The sequence below is a fragment of the Neopsephotus bourkii genome, unplaced genomic scaffold (genome assembly GCF_033783945.1).
Source record: "Neopsephotus bourkii isolate Nb327-2 ecotype Australia unplaced genomic scaffold, CSIRO-AGI_Nbou_v1 NB_168, whole genome shotgun sequence".
NCBI classification, from domain to species: Eukaryota; Metazoa; Chordata; class Aves; order Psittaciformes; family Psittacidae; genus Neopsephotus; species Neopsephotus bourkii.
This window is the reverse complement of record NW_026900684.1, coordinates 13,870,340-13,897,178: the sequence shown is the minus strand read 5'-3', so window position 1 is coordinate 13,897,178 and position 26,839 is coordinate 13,870,340. Positions and strand designations below refer to the sequence as shown.

The window sequence follows — 26,839 nt, the reverse complement described above, 5'->3', positions numbered from 1 at the left end:
GGAAACAAAGAAGGAAAACAAAACACTAAGATGAAGCTGGGTCACTTTTGAGATAGAATTTTATATGTTATGGTCAAAGCAGTAGAGGGCCGAACCAGATGATTCTTTTAGTGCCAAGCTCCCAAAGCCTAGCTAACTCTAAACTTTCTGGGTTTTCTACTTATATTAATAGTAATTATTTTTCAGTCCCCTCTGCATACACTATTGAACTTGTTAAACTACTACAGCATCTAGTACTGGATGCTATAGCCCTCATGGTATGACTCAAAACAGCCAACACCCAGAAAAACGCATCAGTCTTTCTGGTATGTAAAACACTACAGAAGCCAGTAAGCTTGAAACATTTTGTGAACCAGAACTTGGCACAAACCTCCAGGGCAGAGAACACCCTCTCAAGCACCTTCTTTCTTTGTTACTGCCTCAGTATCTGACCTTCTGAAGGAAGAAAGGGATTTTTCATTCACTGCATAGAGTTATCACATTTGGTTGTCCTGTTTATTTTGAATGTTGCCATATAAAATGAGACTGTCAAAAATAATTCACAAGCAAGCATGTACACTCATATATGTATAGATATATATTTAGGTGCATGTTAATATCTTTAAGACAGGTGATGATTAAACTTTGCCCTTAAGGTGGGTTTTTTGTCCTACCCCTAGAGGAAAAAATAGAATTGCTGTCATTTGTGGGGAAGTCTTCATAAGGAAGCACAATTTAGTCATGTTTGATTTTGAATTTACAATCTTCAGATGACATTCAAATGTCTGATTAAGTATGCCAATGAAAAGATTCTTACCTGGAAATGCTAGTGAAACAGAACTGAAAAAAATAATCCCACTGATAAGCATTCATATTTAAATAAAATTTAATTGCCTAACCCTTTAAAAAGAAAACACTTTAAGCGAATAGGTTGCTCAACAGCATGGTAAGGATAGCTTTTAATCCTATCCAACTGTGTTCAAAACCTTATCCAAGTGTTTTTAAATACCATTTGAAATCACTGCTAGAAATGTGCATGCCAGCTGTATGCCTGACTATTGCTATCCCCTTTTTATGCTCAGGCTGATGAAACAAATATCCCTAATGCCTTCTCTCATTCACTTTCCAGCTTATTTTTTCCAAAGGGTCTTCTGTGCAACATGATTCTGTGCTGAGCACAGGATGGTGATGAACAATTCAATTTAGAAAATGGGAGCTGTTTAACCTTCACTAAGCTCTAATATGTCTTAAAAGTACATTTTGTACAAACTGGCTTCAAAAAGTACCATCGGGGAACTGCTACATATAAAAAGTGTGGCGCTGTGACCAGTATTTGCCCCTCCTCTACCTCTACCAGCAAGTCCTAGCATTTCTGTGCTCATGTGACTGTTTTAACAAACAAGGCATTAGAAGTGCTTCTATACCCTTTCTTCTACTTGAAGATACTTTTAAAAAAGCAACTCTTTATAGATACAGAAATAACGAGAAAAAAGAAAACAACACCTCTACCCTTTGAATTCTGTGCAGTGGTTTTGATTAGGATCAATTTCTCCAGCACTGCAAGCCCAAATTTTCTCCACTGCCATTCAGAGCAAATAAATGTCAGTAGCTCTTGCTCCAGCAGTCAGGCAGAAAAACTTTAATGAGGAGAGTTCAACAGTTCTCAAATCCATCACTCCACTGCTATTAGGAATAGAGGCAATTCCAGAGGGAGTAGCAGGTATTAAACTGAGGTCAGGTTCTAAATGTAGACAAAAATGGTTGAGATAAAAGAATGAAAAACCAGTGACAAACATGCGGTCAAGCTCAATGTGCAGAGGACCATGTGAGGGGTCAAAACTTCTACAAGCATTTCTTATTTAAAATAATAGCTATGGCTTTTAAAGTTCTTTAAATAACAAATAAGACCATAATATTTTAGAAGATGATCCTCTGCAGATACTACTACATGTTTGAAACTGTCCAAGCCGGTGAAAAAACTTTTCCATACTGTACAACATGATAATTTCATAATTACACTCAATTAATTATAACTTTGAAGTACAAAATTAAAATTGCTAAATACTTAAAGAAAATTCTGGGGAAAAAATCACTTTTCATTCTGTGTGGAATAAGTATTTTCAACATTACTATTTCATTTTATATGTACTGTACAGACTTGTCCCCACCCACCTTTGCCATTTAGAACAAATACCTGGCAAAATTACACCACAAATCTGTATCTCTCCAAGTCCTCTGAAGACATAACACAAGTGGTGCATTTGTTGCTGGGTTTGTTAGAAATGGCCTTACCAGCTCTCATAAATATAGTGTGTGGGGAAATGTTCTAGATTTTTGGTTCTACCGATTATGTCTAGACCACACTACTTCCCACTTGTGCGCAACACAGACTTACCAATGGCTTTTGGCATTAAGAAACATTATCTATGAATTCTCCATTACCAAAAATCCCTCAGAAATCTGGATGCTAATGGATCTCTGCTAAGAGATTTCTGCTAAGAGATTTCTGCTAAGAAATTCTCTTCTATAGCATGACAGTTAAATTGTGCTCATTGTTCACGTACAGCATCAGGATGCATCAAGATTTAAACGTAAAATAATAGCATTTTAGAAAATGAAAACAACAGAGAGAAAAGAAAACTGAGTGAATAGGCTGATCTTTGTACTTACGAAAAGCTCTATAGAATTCTTCAAGAGCTAGGTGCTTGTCACTGTTATAATCATCATATTTCAGCAAATCGAACAGAGAGCAGTCAGACAGATCCTTGCCAAGCTCATCCCGTTTTATTACCTGACAAGAAAATTATAACCATGAAATTACATTTGCGCTCTTAAGACTTCTCTGGTATAATTAATTGTTTCTAATAATCATTTAATAGATCATTTTAAGGTTGCTCTGGTGCAATGAACTGCAACTGTGTAAAGGGATTTCCAGTTACTTTGTAATTATTTATTACAGTTTTAAAAGTTAATGCCTTCAGAATAGACTTACTGAGATTACACAAAAGTTTTTAACATATTACACGAAAGTTTTTAGCATATTACACAAAAAAATTTAACATATATAGAGAGCATATATAATGAGGATAGACACAGGCACTATAAAGACACTGAACGTTAAAACTGATTTTACTTTACATGTATAGGAACGGTGATTAAGAAACATTTGAATACACTTGAGATAATAATTCATCATAAACCCCAAATTCAGACATTTAAAAAAATAAGTAAATCTTACAACCCTACTAATTGTATCAACTTCTTAAAGGCTTTTGACAAGCCTATTATCTTCCCAAAGACCTGTTATATAAGTAGCTGACCTGAAAAGACTCCTGTTTCTCAGTGGGGGTGCATACACTTTGTAAACAGATCATAATTAATAGCTGTTAGATTTTTAACTCAAAGTAACTTCTCCCAGAGAACTGTTCTTTAATTTGGAGACCATTTCGGTGTAAAAACTGTACATGTCATAAACATCTCCCTCAATTTGATCCGAAGAATTCTGAAGGTGTTGGTAACCACAAATATTCAGAATTCTTTTACATGCTGCATGTATTAAAAGCACTGTCACTTAACTGAAATAACGAAACCTAATGCAACTCCTTGGTGTAATGTTGCACAGTTTACAGTTTTGTACCAGGCATAGAAAAATGAATGCAAATACAGTTATAGTAAGGAATGTATTCAGATGTTATTAATGTAAATATGCAATATCTAAACAAGCAATAGAGAATATAAGGCGCATTAGAGCAAAGGGAGAGGACATAAACATTTTATCCTACCAGAGACAGTTTCTATATATTAATATGAAAGCATTATAAAAAAATTAAGCTTGTTAGCACATTAGAAAGTACGGAAACCATTCACAAAGATAAGAAAAATCACCACAAAATCAGCTTTAGCTATTATTAAGTAAAGATACACATTACATTAGCTGAACATTAGCGTTAGTTATTTCCCACAATTTAAAAGATTGCTTATTACATTCATATTAAACTGAGTTAAGAAAAAAATGAAATTGTGTAGAACTTACAGCTGAAACAAAGGCTAAAAATGTAGCTTGGGAAGAATCAGTAATTCTAAGCCCAGTGTAGTCATGCAAGTTAACACTAAAGATAACAACAGTGTGTACTGAAGAAATCTCTCAGATTTCAAGGCCATAAAATGTGCTTGCAGTCATAGCTGTTTCATGAAAAAGGAACATTTAGGGTGAGAAGCATTGTTCCTTTGCTTTTCATATAGTCCGAAATAGTCAAATATGCTTCTTCCCACTACCTTCAGTTGTACAAGCAAGGATCATACTTTACACATAAGGTGGCACAATAGAAACTTTGCTAAAGCCCAACAGCACCTGACACTACAGTACCACATTTTTAATTGCATATTAGTGTTCTCAGCTTCAATCCTTTAAGTTGAAATCTGTCTTATGATGCCTTGATTTATAATTGGTAATTTTTATTTAAAACAAAAATAATGATAATTAAAAAAAAGATTAGCCAGAATGACTGAGATATTTTCAAGAATGATGCAATGGATCATATGGTATGATATACTCTCCTGGCAATTATTTTTCATCTTCAGTAAATTATTTTCATAAAAATTTTATCTTCAGCTATTATTTTAAATAAGAAATGCTTGTAGAAGTTTTGACCCCTCACATGGTCCTCTGCCCAATGAGCTTGACCACGTGTTTGTCACTAGGTTTCATTCTTTAATCTCAACCTTTTACATCTACATTTAGAACCTGATCTCAGTTTAATACCCCCTACTCCCTGTGGAATTGCCTCTATTCCTAATAGCAGTGGAGTGGTGGATTTGAGAATCTAATAATTCTGATTAAGGAATTTTGATTACAGATACAAGGTTAAATATTTGCTTATATACAGACATCTTTATGTTGGTGATATACTTCGGGGTTCTCTGGAAAATATACTCAGTTTTGAAAAACACTCAAAAATTTCAGCTAGGACAGATCTTAGAAAGTACAGAAGTTATTTCATATCGTGGTTAATCTTAATGATCTGTGATTTGCTGTTAAAATTGCTGTTCCAATTTTTACCCAACAGGAATTGTCTTGTGCTGGATCAACAAAGCCAACTACTTATCAAGCCATTAACCATCAGAGAAGTCATTTAACGACGTATGTTAGCATCAAGTGTTTTAAAAATCATCAGGATCAAACTGCCTGTTCACAGGATTCCTTAATATACTGGCTGAGGAGATACCTTGCTTGTTGACATTACATTTTAACAGATCTTCACATATCAGTGAAAGTCCATAATGTGGGACATCTAATGACACAGCACAAATATTCAAATGGGGCAAGAAAAACTGTCAGTATTGGTTTGAAAAAGAAACAGTGGAATTCAAAAACAAATAGTCAGGGTTTGTTGCTTTTTCTAAATGTCTTTTTTCTATTTTTCATTTTCTTTTACTTAGGTAAGGGATTTAATTTACTACAGCAGCTTGTTAAAAATAATAGCTTGTGTAGGTATTTTTAATTTCACACCCTACATCACTACAAGAGAAAAGTAATACTATGCGGTATCAATACTGCATATACATGCACAAATAAATGATGTCAATAATTGAAAAACCTGAAAAAATAGACGTCAGTAAGGAATCATCAGAGGCTGAAACAATCCAGTGGGATTCTCTAGCCTAAACAAGCAGTATAATTTTTTTGAAGTATAACAAGATAACTGGGGGTAAAAAGGCAATGATTCTGATGGTGGGACTGATTCTGAAACACAACATTCAGTTTGACTTGCACATATTAAAATTTAATATCGAGAAACTAGAAGGGAAATTCTCAAGCTAGAAAGGGTCAATAAGAGTAAGTGGAAACCTGCTGAAGACACTTTAGATTAAGACAGCTGGGAAAAATCAACTTTTATATAATGTATCAATCTTTATAGTTTTGTGGGCACTGGTTTTGCTGTTGATTTGGTGGTTGGTTGATGTTTTTTTTAAAGGGAAACTAAGAATTGACCATATCACATTCCATAAGTACTTTTGGGGGGGGGGGGGGGTGTTAGGGTTAGGGTTCAATTAGGCAAACAAAAGTTAACAGGAAAAATGGATAACACTTCTGAAAGCAAAAAAAAGAAAAGCTACAGAAACAATTAAGCTTGAATCACAGGTTCTCCTTGACGTTTTCAAATCTTGTAGACCTTTGTTGCTTCAGACAAAAGCAAGACATTACACTTTTTTAATTAACAGTGTAGGATAAATAGAATGAAATTCCACATATATGATACACAAGTTAATTTACATGAGGGTGTATCACACACAATCTAACCATGTGCCTGAAGTCTCTGCATTAACCTCTGTCCATGGAGGGCAGAAAAGTAAAATTTAAGGAAACCGATTCTTGTGCCAATTCTTTAAACCCAGTCTGTGTTCTCCCTGCTAAAACTAAGCAGACAGCAATTAATATGGGTGGTAGGACAGAAGCTGGCAACATTTTTAGAAACACATGCCAGAAACAAAATTTTTACTATAAAGGCTACAGACTAAGATGATCTGCACAATTCTACTACTGTGCTAGGCAAATTACATGCAGGATTATCTGATTGCAGACTTCTGAGCTGAAAATCTGTACCAGCGAACGTTCACAAATATTTATGCTCACAAATTTTACTTTACATTTTCATGAAGAGAGTGAAGTATTTACTTTCAAGAACATGTAAAAGGTAAGACATACAGCAAAACTGCTTCTCTTTTTATGGCTCATTGTAAAACCTCATAAATATGGAAAACTTACAAACTTATCTAAATATTCTAATTAAATATGACTTTTTAAAATAAAAACACATTTATTCTTGAGACTTAAATGCTCTTTTAAACACAGAGGAGATATTTTTATCATTTGAAAAATACTGTGGGTTTTTTTTTTAACAATATAGCACACATTTTTCCCACAAAATTACACATTGTTAGCTAAGTTCAAAACAACTCAGAAATTTAGTCAGTACTACTCCAGGATACTGGGAATGGTAATCTGATTAAAACTGACAAACTATGTGTCAGAATAAATTGTTTCATTCACTTCAATTTGATTTCTGAGAACCACAATGAAATGTCTGCAGATGTTCTGAAACTAGATCACAAACAACACATTCCCTTTATTAGTCCACCTTACCAAAAATTTTGTCAGTGATTGATGGTCCTTATGTACTTCCCCAGATAAAATGCTACAGAAATACAACTACAAGCAAAAACTTTATAGAGAATATAGTTATTCAGTTACAGTGTGTTCATTTTTCCTAAAATCAAGTATCTTGTAACAGTATCACTCAGTGCTTGATATAGAGTACATCAAACACCAAACATTGTGAGAATTGTGCTCCAAATTAACTTTGACTTCTTTAGCTCAATTACTTTGTTACACCATTTCCCACAGCAGTAATATTTTGTGGAAATTAAAAAGAATCGGTGATTTACAAAATACAATTAATAATAAAGGTTGGTAAATTGTTCCTTGCTTTAACTTCCCTTCACCCAGTTAAATCACAGTTTACCCTTGGACCTAGAGGTCCAGCTTCCTTTGCAGTCTGTTGGTGTGTTTTAAAGGACACTGTTTCATAAGACAGAATTTAAGCATCATTGAGACAGAGAGAAGTAACTGAAGAAGCATAACTACTTGGCCTAACCTTGAGGTCATTGCTTAGAGAAAGGGATATCCTAGACGACTACACCTTCAGCAACTGTTTCTTCTGTATTTTGCATTAGCCAACCCCCAGACTGTGCCCACACAAAATGCACAGGTGTCTAAGGTCCTCTTGTTTACAAACATTTATTCTCAACATTAAGCATGGACTTTGCTCCTAGCCAGAAGCTGAGAGATTAACAGCTGCAAGATTGAAGTTAGCAGGTAGATTTGCAATGCTTACACACTTCTAAGGATCCTAAACACTCCATTTGGATGGAAGAAAAGACTTCAAGTTGTCTACCCATGTATACGATATGCTAACGTTGTAAATACGTTTGGTATTAACTTAATTCCTATATACAGGGTAGAATAAATCTGATTTTAAAAGCCATTCATAGCCTTTTTTTTCAATACATGAGATTCCAGTAGCTAAATAATTTTAATCCAGCAGAGTAACTGAATTATCCTTTACACAGGAAAATAATGGGATGTGCTTCTACTTGATAAAAGCAAAGGCAGTTTCTATGATCATAGTGTTTGTAAGCTACATCCCACTACTAATTCCTAAAATGTTATCTCCCCCGTCTCTCCCCATTTTAAAGTTCCAGGCAGGATCCTTATTTTTATTCTGAATCTAGAATTGAATATAGTGCATGTTCTGCTTCTCTGAGATTAGTGATGCTAAAAATAGATAAGAAAACCTGAATAATAGGATATACCTAACTAATAGTCAGAAATTAATATTCGGAAATAGTCAGAAATATAGCTTAGCAGGCAAAAAATGCTTCTGCCTATGCCACACGTAAGAAACACCGAAGTTGATTTAAAATGCAAAAATGGGAGATAGGTTTCTGTGCTGAATTAATTCCCTTTTTTGCTTTGCTTGCATGTGCAGCTTTTGCTTTATTAAACTGTCTTTATTTCAACCCATGAGTTACTGCACTCTTCTGATTCTGTCCCCATCTCACCATGGGGAAGTGAGCAATGGGTGGTGCTTAGTGGCCAGCAGGCGTTAAACCACAACACATACTACTCTTTCTCTGTTTCATGTCCTCCAAAGAACACATAGCAATACCACTGATAAGATGCAAAATCAGAAGTCATAAAGATAAAATTTTAAAGGCCAGTAGTTTTGATCAGAGTTTGAGAAACCAATGCTGATAGAAAACATGCAATTTACAGTTGCAGATTCGTAAACAAGTGCCACAAACTATCAGCTGGCATAAACTGCAACAGTATTATCATTCATACCAAAATAAAACCAGACAGTTTTTGGCATTGATTTTTTTTTTTTTTCTTTCAGATCTCAGTGGCACAACACAGGAATAAAGTTTTGGAATCTTAATCTTTAAAGGAAAATATGATGCCATAACTCTCGCTAAACTGAGGCATACAAAAAGACATCTGTTCTCAATTCACAAACAAGGAAAAGTTTGTTAGCAAATATAACAACTGACATTGATTGAAGCAAATATGAGAAAAAAATACCTTCTTAAAGAAGAAAAAGAAGAAAGAAACTCATTAAAATAAAATCTTACTTACCTATACATTTAGCAACAATTAATGTTGCATTACACAAATAATTTATACCTATAATTGATTCAGATTACTTCACAGTTTTACACATCTACAGAGGGTGTATTCTTCTAAGGTATGGTATATTCCTGAGATTTAGAGGTAAGGACACATAACCTACACACAGCCATAAAAATAATAGTACTTAATTTTCTACTTCAAAATTGTTTCATATTTAGTACTTCTAAAATCAGAACTTTTGAAGTGAAGTTTTATATAAATATGTTATAGATACCTACACACACACACCCCCCAACCTTGTGTATTTCCCTATGAACACACATGGACATGTAACACTATCCAAAGGTTCGTAACACTTCATGATCAACCTGTATTTCTGATGACACCTGTAACTGAAGCACGGTAAACTGATACGTGAAAATAGCAAATTTATCTTACAGGAGGTCCTATAACTTCCACTGATCATTCCTCGAAAAAATGAGGAACGTAGTACATTTTCTAAGAATATTTTATTTAGCTGTTTCATAATTGTTTGTTGTGGGTGGTTTTTTTTCCTTTTTTTTCCTAAGTAGAATGAAACGACACTAAGAAAATATTAAAACAAAATGCAGAAGTAAGACGTTTTATAAGAAATGTCATAAAAGTTATAAAACGTAACATTTTCATTTGTCCTGTTAGGCTGGTGAATAACAGAAATGTGTTCAGGTATTTGAAATCATAGATACTAGTTAATAAGTAAGAAAGCTAATTTTTTTTCTTTGACTCCAGAAAATAGATCATTAAAAAAGCAGGAAAGGAAGAGGAAAACTTACTATTGTTGTTATTATTATTATTATTATTATTATTGTATATTCAACTTCCTTTCAGACTATTTCCCTTCCCTTTTCATAAAATTTTGTTTTCTTAGCTCACTAGTATGAGACATAAATAGAAGGATAGCAGCTGTAAGTATAATCAGGTATAGATCATTTTATTTTCACACACGGGAGGAAATTGTATTTCCCTGTTGAGCAAGATGACGTATTCTTACAGCTTATATATCTTTCACTGATGGTAACCAGAAAAGGCTTACTGTTTATAAAATGGCAATTCCACCATACAGAAATAGCTACATTCATCACTGGAAAAAATACATTTTATTCCCATATATCCCTATAACACTTCTAATGTTTTTTCACTTCTATACAATAACAACAATATGGAATAATCAAGCAGTCTACAATGACAGAAACACTGGCTAACAGTAATTCCATTTATAACTTTATATTAAATTGCACTTTTTTTTTGCATAAGATAAAACATAAAATATGATTCTTTTAATAAGTAAATATTCACAGCTAACCAGAAGAACCAATTATCTTGCTTTATTTTAGATTCATAGAACCATAGAATAGTTAGGGTTGGAAAGGACCTTAAGATCATCTAGTTCCAACGCCCACCGACATGGACAGAGACACCTTACACTAAACCATGTCACCAAAGACTCTGTCCAACCTGGCCTTGAACACTGCCAGGGATGGAGCATTCACAACTTCCCTGGGCAACCCATTCCAGTGCCTCACCACCCTCACAGTAAAGAACTTCTTCCTTATATCCAATCTGAACTTCCCCTGTTGAAGCTTGAAACCATTACCCCTTGTCCTATCACTACAGTCCCTAAAGAAGAGTCCCTCCCCAGCATCCCTATAGGCCCCCTTCAGATACTGGAAGGCTGCTATGAGGTCTCCACACAGCTTTCTCTTCCCCAGGCTGAACAGCCCCAAATTTCTCAGCCGATCTTCACACAGGAGGTGCTCCAGTCCCCTGATCATCCTCAGGGCCCTCCTCTGGACTTGTTTCAACAGTTCTATGTCCTTTTTATGTTGAAGACACCAGAACTGCACACAATACTCCAAATGAGGTCTCACGAGAGCAGAATAGAGGGGCAGGATCACCTCCTTTGACCTGCTGGTCTCACTCCTTTTGATGCAGTCCAGGATACAGTTGGCTTTCTGGGCTTGCAAGTGCACACTGCCGGCTCATGTTCATTTTCTCATCGACCAGCACCCCCACGTCCTTCTCCGCAGGGCTGCTCTGAATCTCTTCTTTGCCCAACCTGTAGCTGTGTCTGGGATTGCTCTGACCCAGGTGTAGGACCTTGCACTTGGCAAGGTTAAACTTCATGAGGTTGGCATCAGCCCACCTCACAAGCGTGTCAAGGTCCCTCTGGATGGAATTCCTTCCCTCCAGCATATCAACTGAACCACACAGCTTGGTGTCATCAGCAAACTTGCTGAGGGCACACTCAATCCCACTGTCCATGTCACCAACAAATATGTTGAACAAGACCGGTCCCAACACTGATCCCTGAGGGACACCACTCGTAACTGGTCTCCAGCTGGACATTGAGCCATTGACCACAACTCTTTGCGTGCAGCCATCCAGACAGCTTTTTATCCACCGAGTGGTCCGTCCATCAAATTGATGTCTCTCCAATTTAGAGACCAGGATGTCATGCGGGACAGTTTTGAACACTTTGCACAAGTCCAGGTAGATGACATCAACTGCTCTACCCCTGTCCATCAGTTCTGTAGCCCCATCACAGAAGGCCACCAAACTGGCCAGGCAGGATTTCCCCGAAGCCATGCTGGCTGTCACCAAGCACCTTGTTGTTTTTCATGTGCCTTAGCATGCCTTCCAGGAGAATCTGCTCCTCTGCTCCTCTGCTCCAAGATTTTGCCAGGCACAGAGGTGAGACTGACTGGTCTGTAATTCCCCGGGTCATCCATTTTCCCCTTCTTGAAAATGGGGGTTATATTGCCCTTTTTCCAGTTGTTGGGAGCTTCACCTGACTGCCATGATTTTTCAAAGAGGATAGACAAATTCATTTAAATTTTTTTAGAGTGCTTTAAAAACAAACCAAACAAAACCTTCAGGGAACCACCCCACTTTACTAGAAATCATGTAGATATGTTGCATTTATCTTAGACAAGAGGTGATGAAGATGATAATTTTGACAGCCCACCCTTCCAGAAGCATAGATACCCTGATTAGTACCTACCTCTGAAAAGAGAGTGGTCTAAAAGGTTAGCTTCCTTGGTAAGTTTCTCCAATATCAAGCCACATCTGACTTGTCAATACAGGATTTGGAAACTATAATATTAAATGAGTTAGGCTCAGCAGTGAAAGCAGTCAAGTCAGAGAAGAATTTGTGTGGAAAAAATGTTCACTTAGCTTGCATGGAGCTACATAATTCCACCACTTTATCTTCATTGCAGAATACCTTGTCTGGCATTTACACTGTGCAATGGATTGTGTTTTTTTAATTCTTTCTGCATTAGACTGTTACACAGCTATGAAAAAAAATATACTCAGATGCCAGAACTGTTAAAACTAAAACAAAACAAAACAAAAAACTAAAAAAACCCCAAACCTGGTGATTTTTGATTTGTTATTACACTTAATTAAAAAAAATAGTAATCTTTCTTGTTGCTTGAAACAGCTTTTTTTATAAACAGCACTATTTTTGCTTTTCTGGAGGGTAATATTCATTTCTCTTGCCTTGAGATACAGATGCAAGAAATTTATGATTTCTAATCCAAAATACATCTATAAAAATTGGAGTGTTCCTGTCACTATTTCCAACCTTCAATTGATTAATTTCAATTTTATATTAGGTATGGTGACTATATGGACACCTATGAGATAATAAAATGCAATCTAAGAGCCTGATTGCACTCACTGCACGGACAGATTGAAGAGATGTAAAATTTAATATGTACTAAAGAACAAAATTTCATGCGAACATAAATTAACTTCAGAAGTCCCTGATGTTTTCTACAACGAATATGTTATTTTTCATAGTCCCTTAATATGATTATATTTAAAATGCAGTCAGGCACTATTATTTATGACAGGTCTGCAGACTTCAGAATTTCGGCTGTACTGTGGGCACAACTAAAAAAAATTCTCCTAACTCTGAAAACATTTCCAAGACTACACTAATGCTTGCCTTTGGTGGGTTGACAAAGGCATGAGGAATGGAGGTTGAGGTCCGTTCTTCACATGCTGTATTTCCCATTCCTTCCTCCTCAGGGGAGGACTCCTCACGCTTTTCCCCTGCTCCAGTGTGGGGTCCCTCCCTCAGGACACAGCTCTCCACAAACTGCTCCAGCGTGGAATTTTTTCCACAGGATGCAGTTCTTGATGAACTGCTCCAGTGTGGGTCCAGTAGTTCCCCCAGGAACAGACTGCTCCAGTGTGAGTCCTATCAGCAAACCTCCTGCAGTGTAGGGTCCTGTCTCCATAGGGTCACAGGTCCTGCTCCAGTGCAGCCTTCCAATGGGGTCACAGCTTCCTTTGGGCATCCCCCTTTTCCTGTTTGGGTTCCTTCACAGGCTGCAGGTGGGTATTTGCTCCACCATGGACCTCCATGGGCTGCAGAGGACAGCCTACATCACCATGGCCTTCTCCACGGGCTGCAGTGTAATCTCTGTTCCAGCACCTGAAGAACCTCCTCCCCTCCGTCTTCATTGACCTTGATGTCCGCAGTGCTTCTTCTCTCACACATTGGCCAGTGGTGAGTCCATCTTGGAGCTGTCTGGCATTGGCTTTATCAGAGAGTTGGGAAGCATCTAGTAGCTTCTCACAGAAGCCACCCCTTCTTGCCACGCAAACCAAACACACTCCCATTTAGCCCCAGGAAAGCTCAAAGACCTAACATTCTTCCACTACCACCGCCTCTTCCCCCTCAATAATCACAGTCCAAGAAAGTTTACGGGCTCAGCTTTCTCTCAGTGGCAGGGACACTGCCTGTATTATGAATCAATACCTTCTAGATAAATGTATTCAAGACAAGGTCTTTTTGTTTCTTTTCTCCTACTACAGATGTTCCAGTTTTTTTAGAAATAGATAGCTATCATATATACAAAGGACAGCAAGAGTCTGATCCCACCTTGCAAAACAATCTTGATTTTTCAAGCTTTTATGCTTGACAAGAACAAAAAACATTAATTGGTCTAAAACTCAGGAGGATGAAAAACAAAGTGTCAAGTTTTCAACAATCAAAGACAATGCTCTGAAAAACAACACATTTCATTTGAGCATACTGCTCTGAGTTTTTTTTAATTTGAACTGAGAGAACTGAGAACTGAATCACACACTTTGTTTCTTTTCAGTACACATGCAGGCTAAAATCTTCCTCCAGCAGACGAAGGCATAGATTTACAAATACTAGGACTATACAGGAGCTAGGTTCTTAACTGCAAAGCTGTATATAGTCTGTGTTTTGTCATAGGAAAAAGAGACAAAGGCTCTCAGCTGAAGCTTCCACTATTGAGAAGGCTTCACAAGAAACAGGTATAGCTTATCTTTTTCCCCCCCCTCTGTTCAAACTGACTAAAGAGCGATTTCTGAGGGCAACAGGTTAGTTCATTGTGTCTCTTGTCAAAACACACAATAACAAACCACACAGCACTAACAATGAAGTTTTTTTACATTATTCTGTAGGTTGAATACTTTGATGTTTCTATAACGAATGTCAGCCAAGCCGCAAAGCACCATGTTTGGGTTTTAAGGCTGTCTGACCTGTTTCAATGCAAGAATTCATTTCTCTTAAACTACATCTAACACAAAGAAACAAAAGAAAGTGTAATAGTATATGTCTAGCAGCTGAACAGGGAAGAACGGTTTCTTTATATAAACCTTGAAATTACTAAAAATATATTTGATACTTACATTCAGTACTAGTACTTTAGTCTTGCTCCTTTAAAAAAGCATGATTCACTGATAATTAGATAGTGGATTTGCAATGGTGAAAGTGTTAAACTATTTTCCAGTAGTTAAGTGAGGGCTATGGCAACAAAGCCATTCTTTTAAACAAGTAATTTATTATTATTTGAAATTATACCTATATTTGCATGCAGCCTCTGGTTCTGGAAATTGCTACTAAAACTTTACAAGCTAACTGTATGGAAATGCTAACTCCAGCCTAACACCTTGGGTATTACAGATTCTCTTGTAAATACATCTTAACACTGCCATGTGACTTAAAAAGCAGGGCAACAATCAACAGTGGCATCTAACAAATCTTATTTTTCTTGAATTTTTAACTGGCTGCCTGCTATACTCATTAATATAGCTCAGCTATTAGGCTTCTCAAACATGGACTTCTATATTATCTAGTAAATCAAAGTACATTTGCCATAACAACACTTTAATAAAAAACTCTTAAATAAAAAAAAAAAAAAAAAAAAGAAAAAGAGAAAAGACTCTTTAATAAAACACCAAATCTACCCTTCTAGGTAGATTAAAGCTAGTGCTGTCATGTCTACCAGAGCAGCCGTTACTGGTTTACCCACAGATAGTTAAAACTTGCTATTTAGAGACTACCATGAAACCTTTTTCCATGAACATTTCTGCAATTTTTGGCCCCAACTTGTATAAAGCAGTAATACCTGTTTAGCATTATAGAAGTGATTTAAAATATCATTTTAATTGCTTTCAAGTTCTATCATACATCTATACAGTTGGACTTTATGACAGCATGCTGCGGATAAACCAGCTCATGGTCAAAGCAACCTATAGTGTTCTAACCCCCTAAGGTATATCCCAAAGCATTCTACTCAAGTTTCTGAATAATCAATGAAGAATTTCTGAATAATTCATCTTTTAAAAAATTCTTGAATGATGTCTTCTACCTCAGAGACTCACATAAATTTTCAAAAATGAAAGCATCCCAAGACATAACACTCCATATGTGTAAGTCCTGACAAAGACAACTGAATAGCTACTGTGCTATTGGAAACAAACCTTACCTGAGATAATTCATTAGTGTCCACAAGTCCATTGTTGTCTGAATCAAAATAATGAAACATTTGATCTACAAGAAGTTTCTTTAAAGCCATTTTCTCGTCAACAATTTTATCTTCTGATGGAGCAACGTATCTCCGACTTTGTAGATCCAGCAACATATTTTTCACTTGGGCGTATTCAGTAGGCTTGCATTTATCCCCTGGAAAGAGAATACACAATACAACATTATTTTGAATTTATTTTCTTAAGAAAAAAATTAAAGTTAATTTAAAGTTAAATTAAGAAAAAAATAAAAGAGGTAAGGAATATGCTCTGTAGTAAGTTGATCAATACCGTTTCCTTGTCTGGTCTTCAGAATAAGGCCAAAAAATTATTGCACTTATAGATACTTTCTGTAGACAAAATTATCTGTGTATGGAAACTCAAGAAAATTTTAACAATTTACAAGCCTGTACTTTCTCATTTAGATCCTTCTGAAAAGGTGCATCTGAAGATTTTTAAAAATATTACCATTCCTAAAGCATTTCATATATACACTTTCATAAAGTAAATACTGCAATGCAATACATGCAGCAAAACCTGCTAATATGATACAAAATAATACCTAAGGAATATATTTCATCACAGGATTTGGCTTCAGAAAGTAGAAATTAGACTTGAGGACTCTTAAGCTAGCTCTAATTTTTCATTTACTGGCCATAGAAAACTTATTTGAACAAGTAAAAGTGGGATTGCCATAAGATCTTTTTACAAGATCTAGCTTATTCTTTTCATTATGAAGTTTTCTATAAAGCAGAAATTGCTACAGCCAATACCCCATATGCATTGATTACAGTCACTACTCAGTCTAAGCCAAAGCACCATATAATGTATGCCTCGTATTCTCTTCTATCAGTTGCTCAACATTTTAAATTGAAAGGAGAACAGAGAAATTGATCAGAAGTTTTTGCTTTTATCACGATAACCTTGGCTTTCCAAAATGGTTTTGATGAAATATGTAAATGTGGACCAGCAAAAATACTTTGTATTTGTTGCAAATATATATTTACAGTTATCTATTACCTAAGTTAGCTTCAAGCAATAAATTCAAGGCTAGAGCAATACCCTGATTTGCAAAGAAAGCTACATTCAGGTTTGGGTGTTTTTAGATGCTATGATGAAGATACAAATATTAATGAGGAACAATTATTTACCTTAAGTATTTATTATTGTCTGTATTTAATGGTATATGCATTATGGTGACTGCGTCACTATGTACACCTCTATCACCATTTCATAAGTCAGAGCAAAAGAATTCCTAAATGCTTCTCACTATCCTAGTGACACTCAGACGTAGAAGAGAAGGATTCCTATGACAGAAGTTAAATCATGGAAGTAGACAAAATATTTTTAGGAATCAAACCTACTCTGGCTTTTTTTTTTTTATTTTATTTTATTTTCTTCTAAAAGCCTCTGCCTGTTATGTGGCTGTCTGACAGCCTGAGCTACACATAGTATTTGCATATTTATCCTTACCTGCAAGAGACATGGAAATTGAGGACATACCATTTGCAAGACCTGAGTTCTACATGACTGCTTTTCAGGGAACCAATGCAAAACTACTCAGTAGGAAAATGTGTCTATTCCATAGCTATTCTGTAGCTGCAGTGAAGAAACCTTTCCATTGGAAAGGCTGCGGGCTCCAGGTGGTGGGGAGGGAAGACAGAACTTAACTTCAGCATATGCTAATTCATTTGGGTGAACTCCAAAAGACTGGGCCAGGAAAATAAGTACCTTCCTTATCTCCCCTAGGTAACTTTTCTGGCTGTGGTAGCCTCAGAGAGAGAAAGTTTGGTTTTACTCTGGTGCAGCTGAAGTCTAACACCATTTTACCTATATTCCTGGCATGAAGGTGAAAAGACAAATCTTACTTCTTATACAGTATACTGCTCAGATCTAGCTACCATGTCCAGATTTTATCTCTTGTAAATTCTTTTTAATTAAACAGTTCTCATTCTGCAATTTCAAAAAATGCAAAGAGCTGTTTCTACCTTACAGATACACAAATAAAGCTGCTTATTTCTCAATAATATCTGTCAAATCCCAGATCTGATGCAGTATTTTTGATGAATCGCTATGTCTGAGTTAGAAAAATAAAAAAAAAATGAACAAAAAATTCACACTGGCAATTCTCTTTTTTTTTTTTTGTCCTTGAGGCACAGGGCAATGTCTCTTACTTTAATAATCAATCAAGAATTGGCTAGAGGTTCACCTCTGCAAAGACAATGATGCTAATATTAATTAGAATTTTAAAGATTATTTATTAAATGCGGACAACTTTTGCATGGGTCACACAAAAAAACTCTGAATGAGATACTATATACAAAGTAGTGTAAATTTAGAGAAAAAATATGTATCACATGATCATTAAAACCATTGTCATAATTAGCTGCTTTTCCTATTTCTAACATATAATAGTCTACAGAAAAAAGTTTTAAAGGAAGTTCAGTTTCAGTCCAATAAAAACATTTCAATGCAATTTAGACAAGACTTCTACTTGACATCTAAAGCTTAAGGAATGATGAACTAAAATATTATTTCACAATAACTATTCAGAGAGAAAGAACACAGGCATTTTCTACAGCCTTTTTTGTACATTTCCCACCGCATAGCACAAAATTCTGAAACTAGCTTAATAGTCATATAAACGCGCTTTTATATTACATGTTTATAAACTACTCTTGCATTTTTCCAGAAGGGAAAAATATTTGTACTGTTCTTTTTAATATATGACAAAAATGCTAATACAAAGTTATCTGAGATTATTATTGCCACAACTTTGACTACTTGCATAAAAACTTTATGTATTAAGAACAGAAAACTGTTAATCGGCACACTCTCCACCTCGTAAAGCTACCACACCGGTGTCACCAAAATATCTTAAGTTACATCATATTTGTGTGTGTGTGTATATATATATATGGTTTATATTACCTCATCAACAGAAGAACATAATTTCCTGAGAACATTTTGCTAAAATCTATTACACGTGTTCTACACTAAGATAACTTTGCATTTTTATTTATCCTGTTCACATGAAGTCCCTAACCCTAATGGCACTCTTAAAACCAGCTGCAAGTATGCTGAATATGGTTCACAAAACAATTTCTTATCTCTATAACCCATCTTCAGCAGATGCTTATTTTATACTCAACAATGTTAAAGCCTACCCTCTTTATGAGATTATTTGCACCATCTTTAAAATAACAGCTGTAATCTGCTCTCAGTGTATACCTGCTCACCCTGCAGATGAACCTCACTGAATCACAGTTCCAACCATAACAGTCCATTGGCTTCTATTGTGTGGGTTGTATGTCTGCTAGAGTCCACTGTAATTCTTCAGGTGCTTCACCAACTTGTTTGAAAGCTAGTCCACATGATGAAAATGCTGCTAAAACCTGTCAGAAAAATCTCTGTTGGCTGTCGTCTATGGTTTGAAACAGATGCTATTTTGTTTCTCACTTATTAGGTTAGTCTGACCTTAGCTTCACACTCCCTGTAACCACACTTTGTCACAGGTCTCTAATATGGAAGTAGTATTCCTCTTTTTTATCTGGTAAGGATGCCAAGGTTGCTCCATACCACAGTATCACAGTATCACAGTATGTTAGAGATTGGAAGGGACCTCAAAAGATCATCTAGTCCAATCCCCCTGCCGGAGCAGGAACACCTAGATAAGGTTACACAGGAACGTGTCCAGGTGGGCTTTGAATGTCTCCAAAGAAGGAGATTCCACAACCTCCCTGGGCAGCCTGTTCCAGTGTTCCGTCACCCTCACTGAGAAGAAGTTTCTTCTCAGGTTTAAGTGGAACCTCTTGTGTTCCAATTTATACCCATTTCCCCTTGTCCTTTCATTGTTTGCCACTGAGAAGAGCCTGGCTCCATCCTCGTGACACTCCCCCTTTATATATTTATATACACTAATAAGGTCACCCCTCAATCTCCTCTTCTCCAAACTATAGAGACCCAGCTCCCTCAGCCTCTCCTCATAAGGGAGATGCTCCACTCCCTTAATCATCTTAGTTGCCCTGCGCTGGACTCTCTCCAGCAGGTCCCTGTCCTTCTTAAACTGAGGGGCCCAGAACTGGACACAATATTCCAGATGAGGTCTCACCAGGGCTGAGTAGAGGGGAAGGAGAACCTCTCTCGACCTACTAACCACCCCTCTTCTAATACAACCCAGGATGCCATTGGCCTTCTTGGCCACAAGGGCACAGTGTCGGCTCATGGTCATCCTGTCGTCCACCAGGACCCCCAGGTCCCTCTCCCCTACACGGCTCTCTAACAGGTCGTTCCCCAATCTATACTGGAACCTGGGGTTGTTCCTGCCCAGATGCAGGACTCTACACTTTCCCTTGTTATATTTCATCAAGTTATTCCCCGCCCAACCCTCCAGCCTGTCCAGGTCTCTCTGGATGGCAGCACAGCCTTCTGGCGTGTCGGCCACCCCTCCCAGCTTAGTGTCATCAGCAAACTTGCTGATAGTACACTCAATTCCCTCATCTAAATCATTGATGAATATATTAAATAATACTGGTCCCAGTACCGACCCTTGAGGCACTCCACTAGATACAGGCCTCCAACTAGACTCCGCCCCATAGACCACAACTCTCTGGCTTCTCTCCTTCAGCCAGTTCACAGTCCACCTCACTACCCGATCATCCAGACCACACTTCCTCAATTTAGCCGTGAGGATGCTGTGGGAGACTGTGTCAAACGCTTTGCTGAAGTCTAGGTAGACCACATCCACCGCTCTGCCATCATCCATCCACCGTGTTATTTCCTCATAAAAGGCTACGAGATTGGTCAAGCATGACTTCCCCTTGGTGAAGCCATGTTGACTGCCCCTCATAACCCTCTTATCCTTGATATGCCTTAAGATGGCACCAAGGATAAGGTGTTCCATCACTTTCCCAGGAATGGAGGTGAGGCTAACCGGTCTATAGTTACCCGGGTCCTCCTTCTTGCCCTTTTTGAAGACAGGAGTGACATTTGCTTTCCTCCAGTCCTCAGGCACCTCTCCCGTTTCCCAAGACTTGGTAAAGATGATGGAGAGCGGTCTAGCAATGACCTCAGCCAGTTCCCTCAGCACCTGTGGGTGCATCCCATCTGGACCCATGGATTTATGGATGTCCAGATTGCTCAACTGGTCTCTAACCCATTCCTCATCGACTAAGGCAAACCGCTCCGTTGACCTATCTTCATCAGAGGTCTCAGCGGTACAGGGCTCTTCAGGACTGCCTCTGGCAGTGTAGACAGAGACAAAGAAGGCATTCAGTAACTCTGCCATCTCTGTATCTTCTGTCACCAGGGCACCCGTCCCGTTCATCAGCGGGCCTACATTGCCTCTGGTGTTAGTTTTACCTGCCATGTATTTGAAAAAGCTCTTTCTGCTGTCCTTGACCCCTCTCGCCAGCTTTAATTCCAAGGAGGCCTTAGTCATCCTAGCAGCTTTCCTACATCCTCTAGCAGCAGCCTTATATTCTTCCCAAGTGGCCAGCCCTTCCTTCCATGACCTGTAAACTCTCCTCTTCCACTTGAGCATACCGAGCAGTTCCCTATTTAGCCACGCAGGTCTCCTGACCCTCTTCCTTGACTTCCTACGTGTCGGGATGCTCCGATCTTGAGCTCGGAAAGCAGTCCTTGAACGTCAACCAACTATCTTGGGCCCCTTTACCTTCAAGCAGCCTTGTCCATGGGATTTCCCCTAGCAGTTGCTTGAAAAGGCCAAAGTTTGCCCTGCTAAAGTCCAGAGTTGCGATTCTACTTGCTATTCTACTGACCCTACCACACAAGATCCTGAATTCTACCATCTCGTGGTCGCTGCAACCAAGGCAGCCCTCAACCTTCACTCCTTCAACCAGACCCTCCTTGTTAGTGAGGATGAGATCCAGCAGCGCACCTCTCCTGGTTGGCTCATCCACCATTTGCATGAGGAAGTTATCGTCTATACACTGGAGGAACCTCCTGGACTGCGGCTGGGTTGCCGAGTAGTCCTTCCAGCAAACATCAGGGGCACATGGTTTGTATATAAGGGTCAGGAGAACAATACTCAGGCATTTAATCACATTGGCAGTGCTCTACTGTATCTTTAAATAACTTTATTAAAAATAAAATATTAAAAATAAAAGCTTTGTTTTCTGTTGCCCTAGAGTTTGGAAGGTTTTAGGTATTGTTTATGACAGATCATAACAAGTAATGCAAAAATAACCTACATCACTGAAGGTAGCCTTTACACTAAAGACTCCATTGTCTTGAACATAAGGGCAAACATGACCAGTGCATGCAACTGACAGATAAGGGGATGATAAGGAAACACAATGCACAGCACAGGTTCATTATGAAATCATCCTCTAGTCTCATTTCCATGACCGCCTTTCACTGTAGTATTTAAGGAAATGTTAAGGAAATGTAAAGCAGATGTTTAAATCACAAGAATGAGGCTCTGCTTACAGGAGACCTTCCCCAGGCTGGAGTAGCAGCACAGCGAAAAACTTAGTTGCTTTATTTATGTTCTAATTTAGAAAGCATTACTTGTGAAATTGTTGTCTCAATGACACACAAATGGTAAATGGGGACTAAGCACGAAAACATTTATAGTGAGGAAAAGTAATTTATGATTGACATAATTGAGAAAAACAAACTACTGGGAATATATTACTTCTGAAAAGACCTACTAAATTCTATATAATTATCTACATACGTAAGAGCAACCTACACATTGCACATAATTTACACAACCCTTTCTCCATTTACGAACTAGGATTACTACACAAATAAATAGTTCATTTCTGAAAAAAAAAAAAACAACAAAAAAAGCAGAAAGCGAGAATAGCAAATCTTGTTTTCTTGGAGTTTTGTTCTGTTTGTTTGGATTTTTTTTGGTTGGTTGTTGGGGTTGTTTTTCTTTTCATTCATGGAATGGACCCATTCTATTACATAGAACATTTTGTCAAAAAGAACCAACAAAGCAAAACAACCAATCAAACAGAAAATTTCCATACAAACTCTGCTGTGATTTATTTTACAAGTTTTCTGACATCATCTGCACAATCCTAGAACATGTGCACCTAAAAGTGCCAAAACAAACACACTAAAATTGAAGTGCAGTTCTCTGGTCCTGTATCTTGTAATATGGTGATAGTCCTAAGGCTTACATACTCCAAATTCAAAAATAGTTGAAAACTATAAACACTTGGCTGTTTCCTTCTATTCAGTACAACAGCTTTGCAGCTATAACTCCGTTACCTTGGAAACAGCTGAAAGTTAGATTTTCCGTGCTATTGTCCTTCTAAACAGTATTGAATAGATGCTATTTGCCCACAATAGAGAAAAAAAGTTGTATTTGACAATTTAAGTCTTACTTAATTTGCAAGAAAAAGACAGATATCAAAACTAACCAATTATTTATGAAAACATGGCAAACACATTATTCTTAACGCTGGTAGAAAAATATTAAAGAATCAACTACGATTACAGTTTAGGGGTCACTCTTTAAATTCAAATTCAGATATAAGGGTTTTGTATTACAAAGTTTGCAGAAAAATACTAGTATACATAGGGAAGGAAAGAAAGAACCTATCACTTTAAAAAGATAATAAAGACATCATTCAGTTTCTGTTCTTAGTTCTTTTACCACTTTCATGGTTAATACAGACATTTGAACTCTTCCTTGCCTCAGAATTTCCAGCTACTTAGCGGGAACAACTCTTACGTCAGAGATCTATCAAATCAATAATATTAATGGAGGATCTATCTCCATGAAACTCACTAGCCACTGAGATACAACTGAATTCCAAGATTTTTATGATTTTGAGCTGAGTTGTATCCATATAGCACTAATGGTTTCCACAAAGCCATTTTTTCCTTCAAAATTAAAATAACTTTGGCTCTCACAGAAATGGCAACTACTTTCTAGCGGACCATACAACCTATAAACAGTTTTAAGTATTCCAGAAATGATACATACATGAGATTTTTTAAAATGGAACAGACCTGAGAAGCACCAAGCTTAATGTTGATCTTCTACATGCATTTTGTACACATTCAGAATAATCTCATTAACCAAAACAGTTCACTGCAAAATTATGAATTATATTCCATGAAGCAAGAAATAGAAATTAATCCAAGATTACATACATATAGAAAATCACATACATTTATAGACTAATACAAATATGGCTGTACACATTAATGCGTACACATACTCCCTCCATTGACAAGATGAAGTAACTATAGATACAGCTAATATCAACTCAATTTCAAACATAATGCAAGAGACAACTTGAAGGTCTTCACCCAGTCAACTATTTTTCAAGATCTAGTCTCCACAGATGAAACATGAAAGTTGTAATCTTACCTGTAGCTCTCAGAGATAAAGGAACATTTTAAACCACCAAATTGCTTAGGTTTTATGTGGAAGAAACTTCAGGTCCAGATATTGTTACACAATATCTTATTTCCCAATATCAAACTTATTTTCCAAATCTAGAGCTCAATAGTTTGACCCTTATTCTATGCTCTCCTCACTGAAGCTCTGGAACTACACTTGAACATAAGCCATCTCATTTTTGGTCTATGGTCCAGAAGTTGAAGGGGGTAGTGAGGAGAAATTCATAATCTAAACGACAATTTTTTTCTAGAAAAATTGTTGGATAAACAGGGTTTAACATCAAAACTTTCTCTGTTACAACTATGTTTTAAATAAAAGGTGTGAATTTTCTCCCATTTTGTAAAAACATGAGAGTTTAGAGCTGCAAACCTTGTCCAACAACCCAAAGCAAAGCAAAAAAACAAGCAACCAAACAAACCCACATATTTAATTTCTTTGGATATGGCTTTTTATTATTTACTTTTTTAATTATTTAACTTATATATAACTCAATTAGCACATGGACTGCTTTATGTGTTCTTCTGTAGGATCCATAATTTTCAATGACTTTTATATCTAAATTCAGCATTACTGTCAAAGTTAGACACCTGGGTGTTAAGGATTTCAGTTCTTCTGTGTAAACAGCTCTAAGCAGCTACAAAAATCATTTAAAACTTTCAATGCAGTGTTATTTATATGGAATATTTGAACTACCTACTATTCAGAGACAGGAAGACAAATACTATATTTTAAAGTTGTATCTGTCATTGTCCTTAGGCAAATACTTTCAATTGGTTACCTTACCTGGTATATAAAATAGAATTGAAGCTAGCCTTTCAAAATGTTTTTCCTTATTTACAAAGCAGATCTAATGCTGTCCTTTCCTCAGATGCTACCAGTTAAAATGTTCATAACTATTCTGATCTTTCAAAACTATAAATCGCAACACAGAAATCATCATTTTAATTACACATATCTGCACAAGCCTGGTGTCCAGTCTTAGCTGGAGACATATATTATAATAGCTTCTCAGTGCTCAAACAATTTATAGTTCAGATAAATTTTTCTTTGTTTTATATGAAATAGAAATTTCAGATTTTTCTTAAAGATATACTGGGTAGGTTAAATACCACTAGAAGTTCAATCAAATTTGCATCAAGAAAATAAAAAAAAAATAGCTAATATTATTTTTTTTTTTTATTTTTCAGGATTAGTTAGAACAAAAGATATATGGAGACAGATTATTCAAGTAAACAGTGAATTAAGAACCAAAATCAGCATTTGGGGTAGTGGAGGGAATGAAGACAGACACTTCTACTAGTTAATGCAGAGTGGTTAACATATCACAGATCTCTTGACAGAAGAAAATAGGTTATACAATCTTTCACCTTCAAGATGACATTTAAAAGCTCTAGCAGGTTGCCAATAATCTCAAAACATCGTTTTCCACAGCTGAGAAAACACTGAATGTGTTGGTTGTTTGGACTACATTTTAGGATCTCAAACACCATCAGCAGAGTTAGTATGTAAATGGCAAGTCAAAACTCTTCAACGAGACTGACCCTGCCTTCAAAGAGCTGGTAAATCTACAGCTCTTTCAATGAGTGGTATCACTTCTTGAAAATCTTAATGCCTCAGATGCTTACCTCAGGGTATTCTACCATAAAGAAGAAGAAATGAAAATGGGCACATTTAACAAATATGCTCAATCTTCCAAACATATCAGATATTATTCTTCTTTATGCAACATGTGCTGAAGAGATTTCCTACTTGACAACTTTTTGTTTTCTTGTATCCAGCTCAAGGTTTCAGATCAGTTTTTCTTTTTCCCATACAATAATAAAAAAACCCCAAACAAACAGAAACTAAGCCCAACACCCACACTTCAACTTCATAAGTAAAAATTCATATACAACATTAATAAGAAGATAATCCTACCTTATTAAAAGAAAAACTAGGAAAAAGAGAAATGCAGAGTCCCAAAGAAAGACATTGGTAAAAATGAAGGCTGAGACAGGAGTTTAATGCAGCATTTTATTTTCCCCACTGGTGGCATTAAATCCAACCACTGCTGTTAGTCTTCCTCCCACAGGGCTTACACAGTTTTTGACTTGTGGTATCTGGAGTGATACTTTGAAAGCTATGAAACATTATAGGCTTACATAAAAAAAAAACCCGACAGATTAAGGAGTATCCCAAATCCAGCAGGGAAATAATTCTGGGATGTAAACTTCACCACAAATCTATGTAGAGTTCTGCTTTTACTTCTCAGGAAGCGTGTGTCAGAGGGCTCTCTTATTTTAAAATAGCTACTGAAAGAGATGAAACATGGCTTCTATTAAGTCACAGTCTTCCTTTTCCCATGGTTTCCCAGGGTATTTAGAGGTTTATAAAAGCGAAGTCTCAAGACTCGGTTAAGCCTAACTAAAACCACACTGCAGTTAAAATCAACAGCTCTGTGCCTCCAT

General features: G+C 36.8%; 1 protein-coding gene across 2 annotated transcripts in view; it reads right to left on the bottom strand.

Moving 5' to 3' along the window:
* The window catches only part of FSTL5 (follistatin like 5), a 281,852-nt gene that overhangs the window by 120,398 nt on the left and 134,615 nt on the right, over positions 1-26,839 (bottom strand). For both annotated transcript variants that reach the window (XM_061373214.1, XM_061373224.1), the window contains exons 4-5: positions 15,964-16,160; positions 2,650-2,770 (exon numbers count right to left, since the gene is read on the bottom strand). In XM_061373214.1, coding sequence (XP_061229198.1) covers positions 2,650-2,770; positions 15,964-16,160 — 318 coding nt within the window. The remainder of the gene's footprint in view (positions 1-2,649; positions 2,771-15,963; positions 16,161-26,839) is intronic.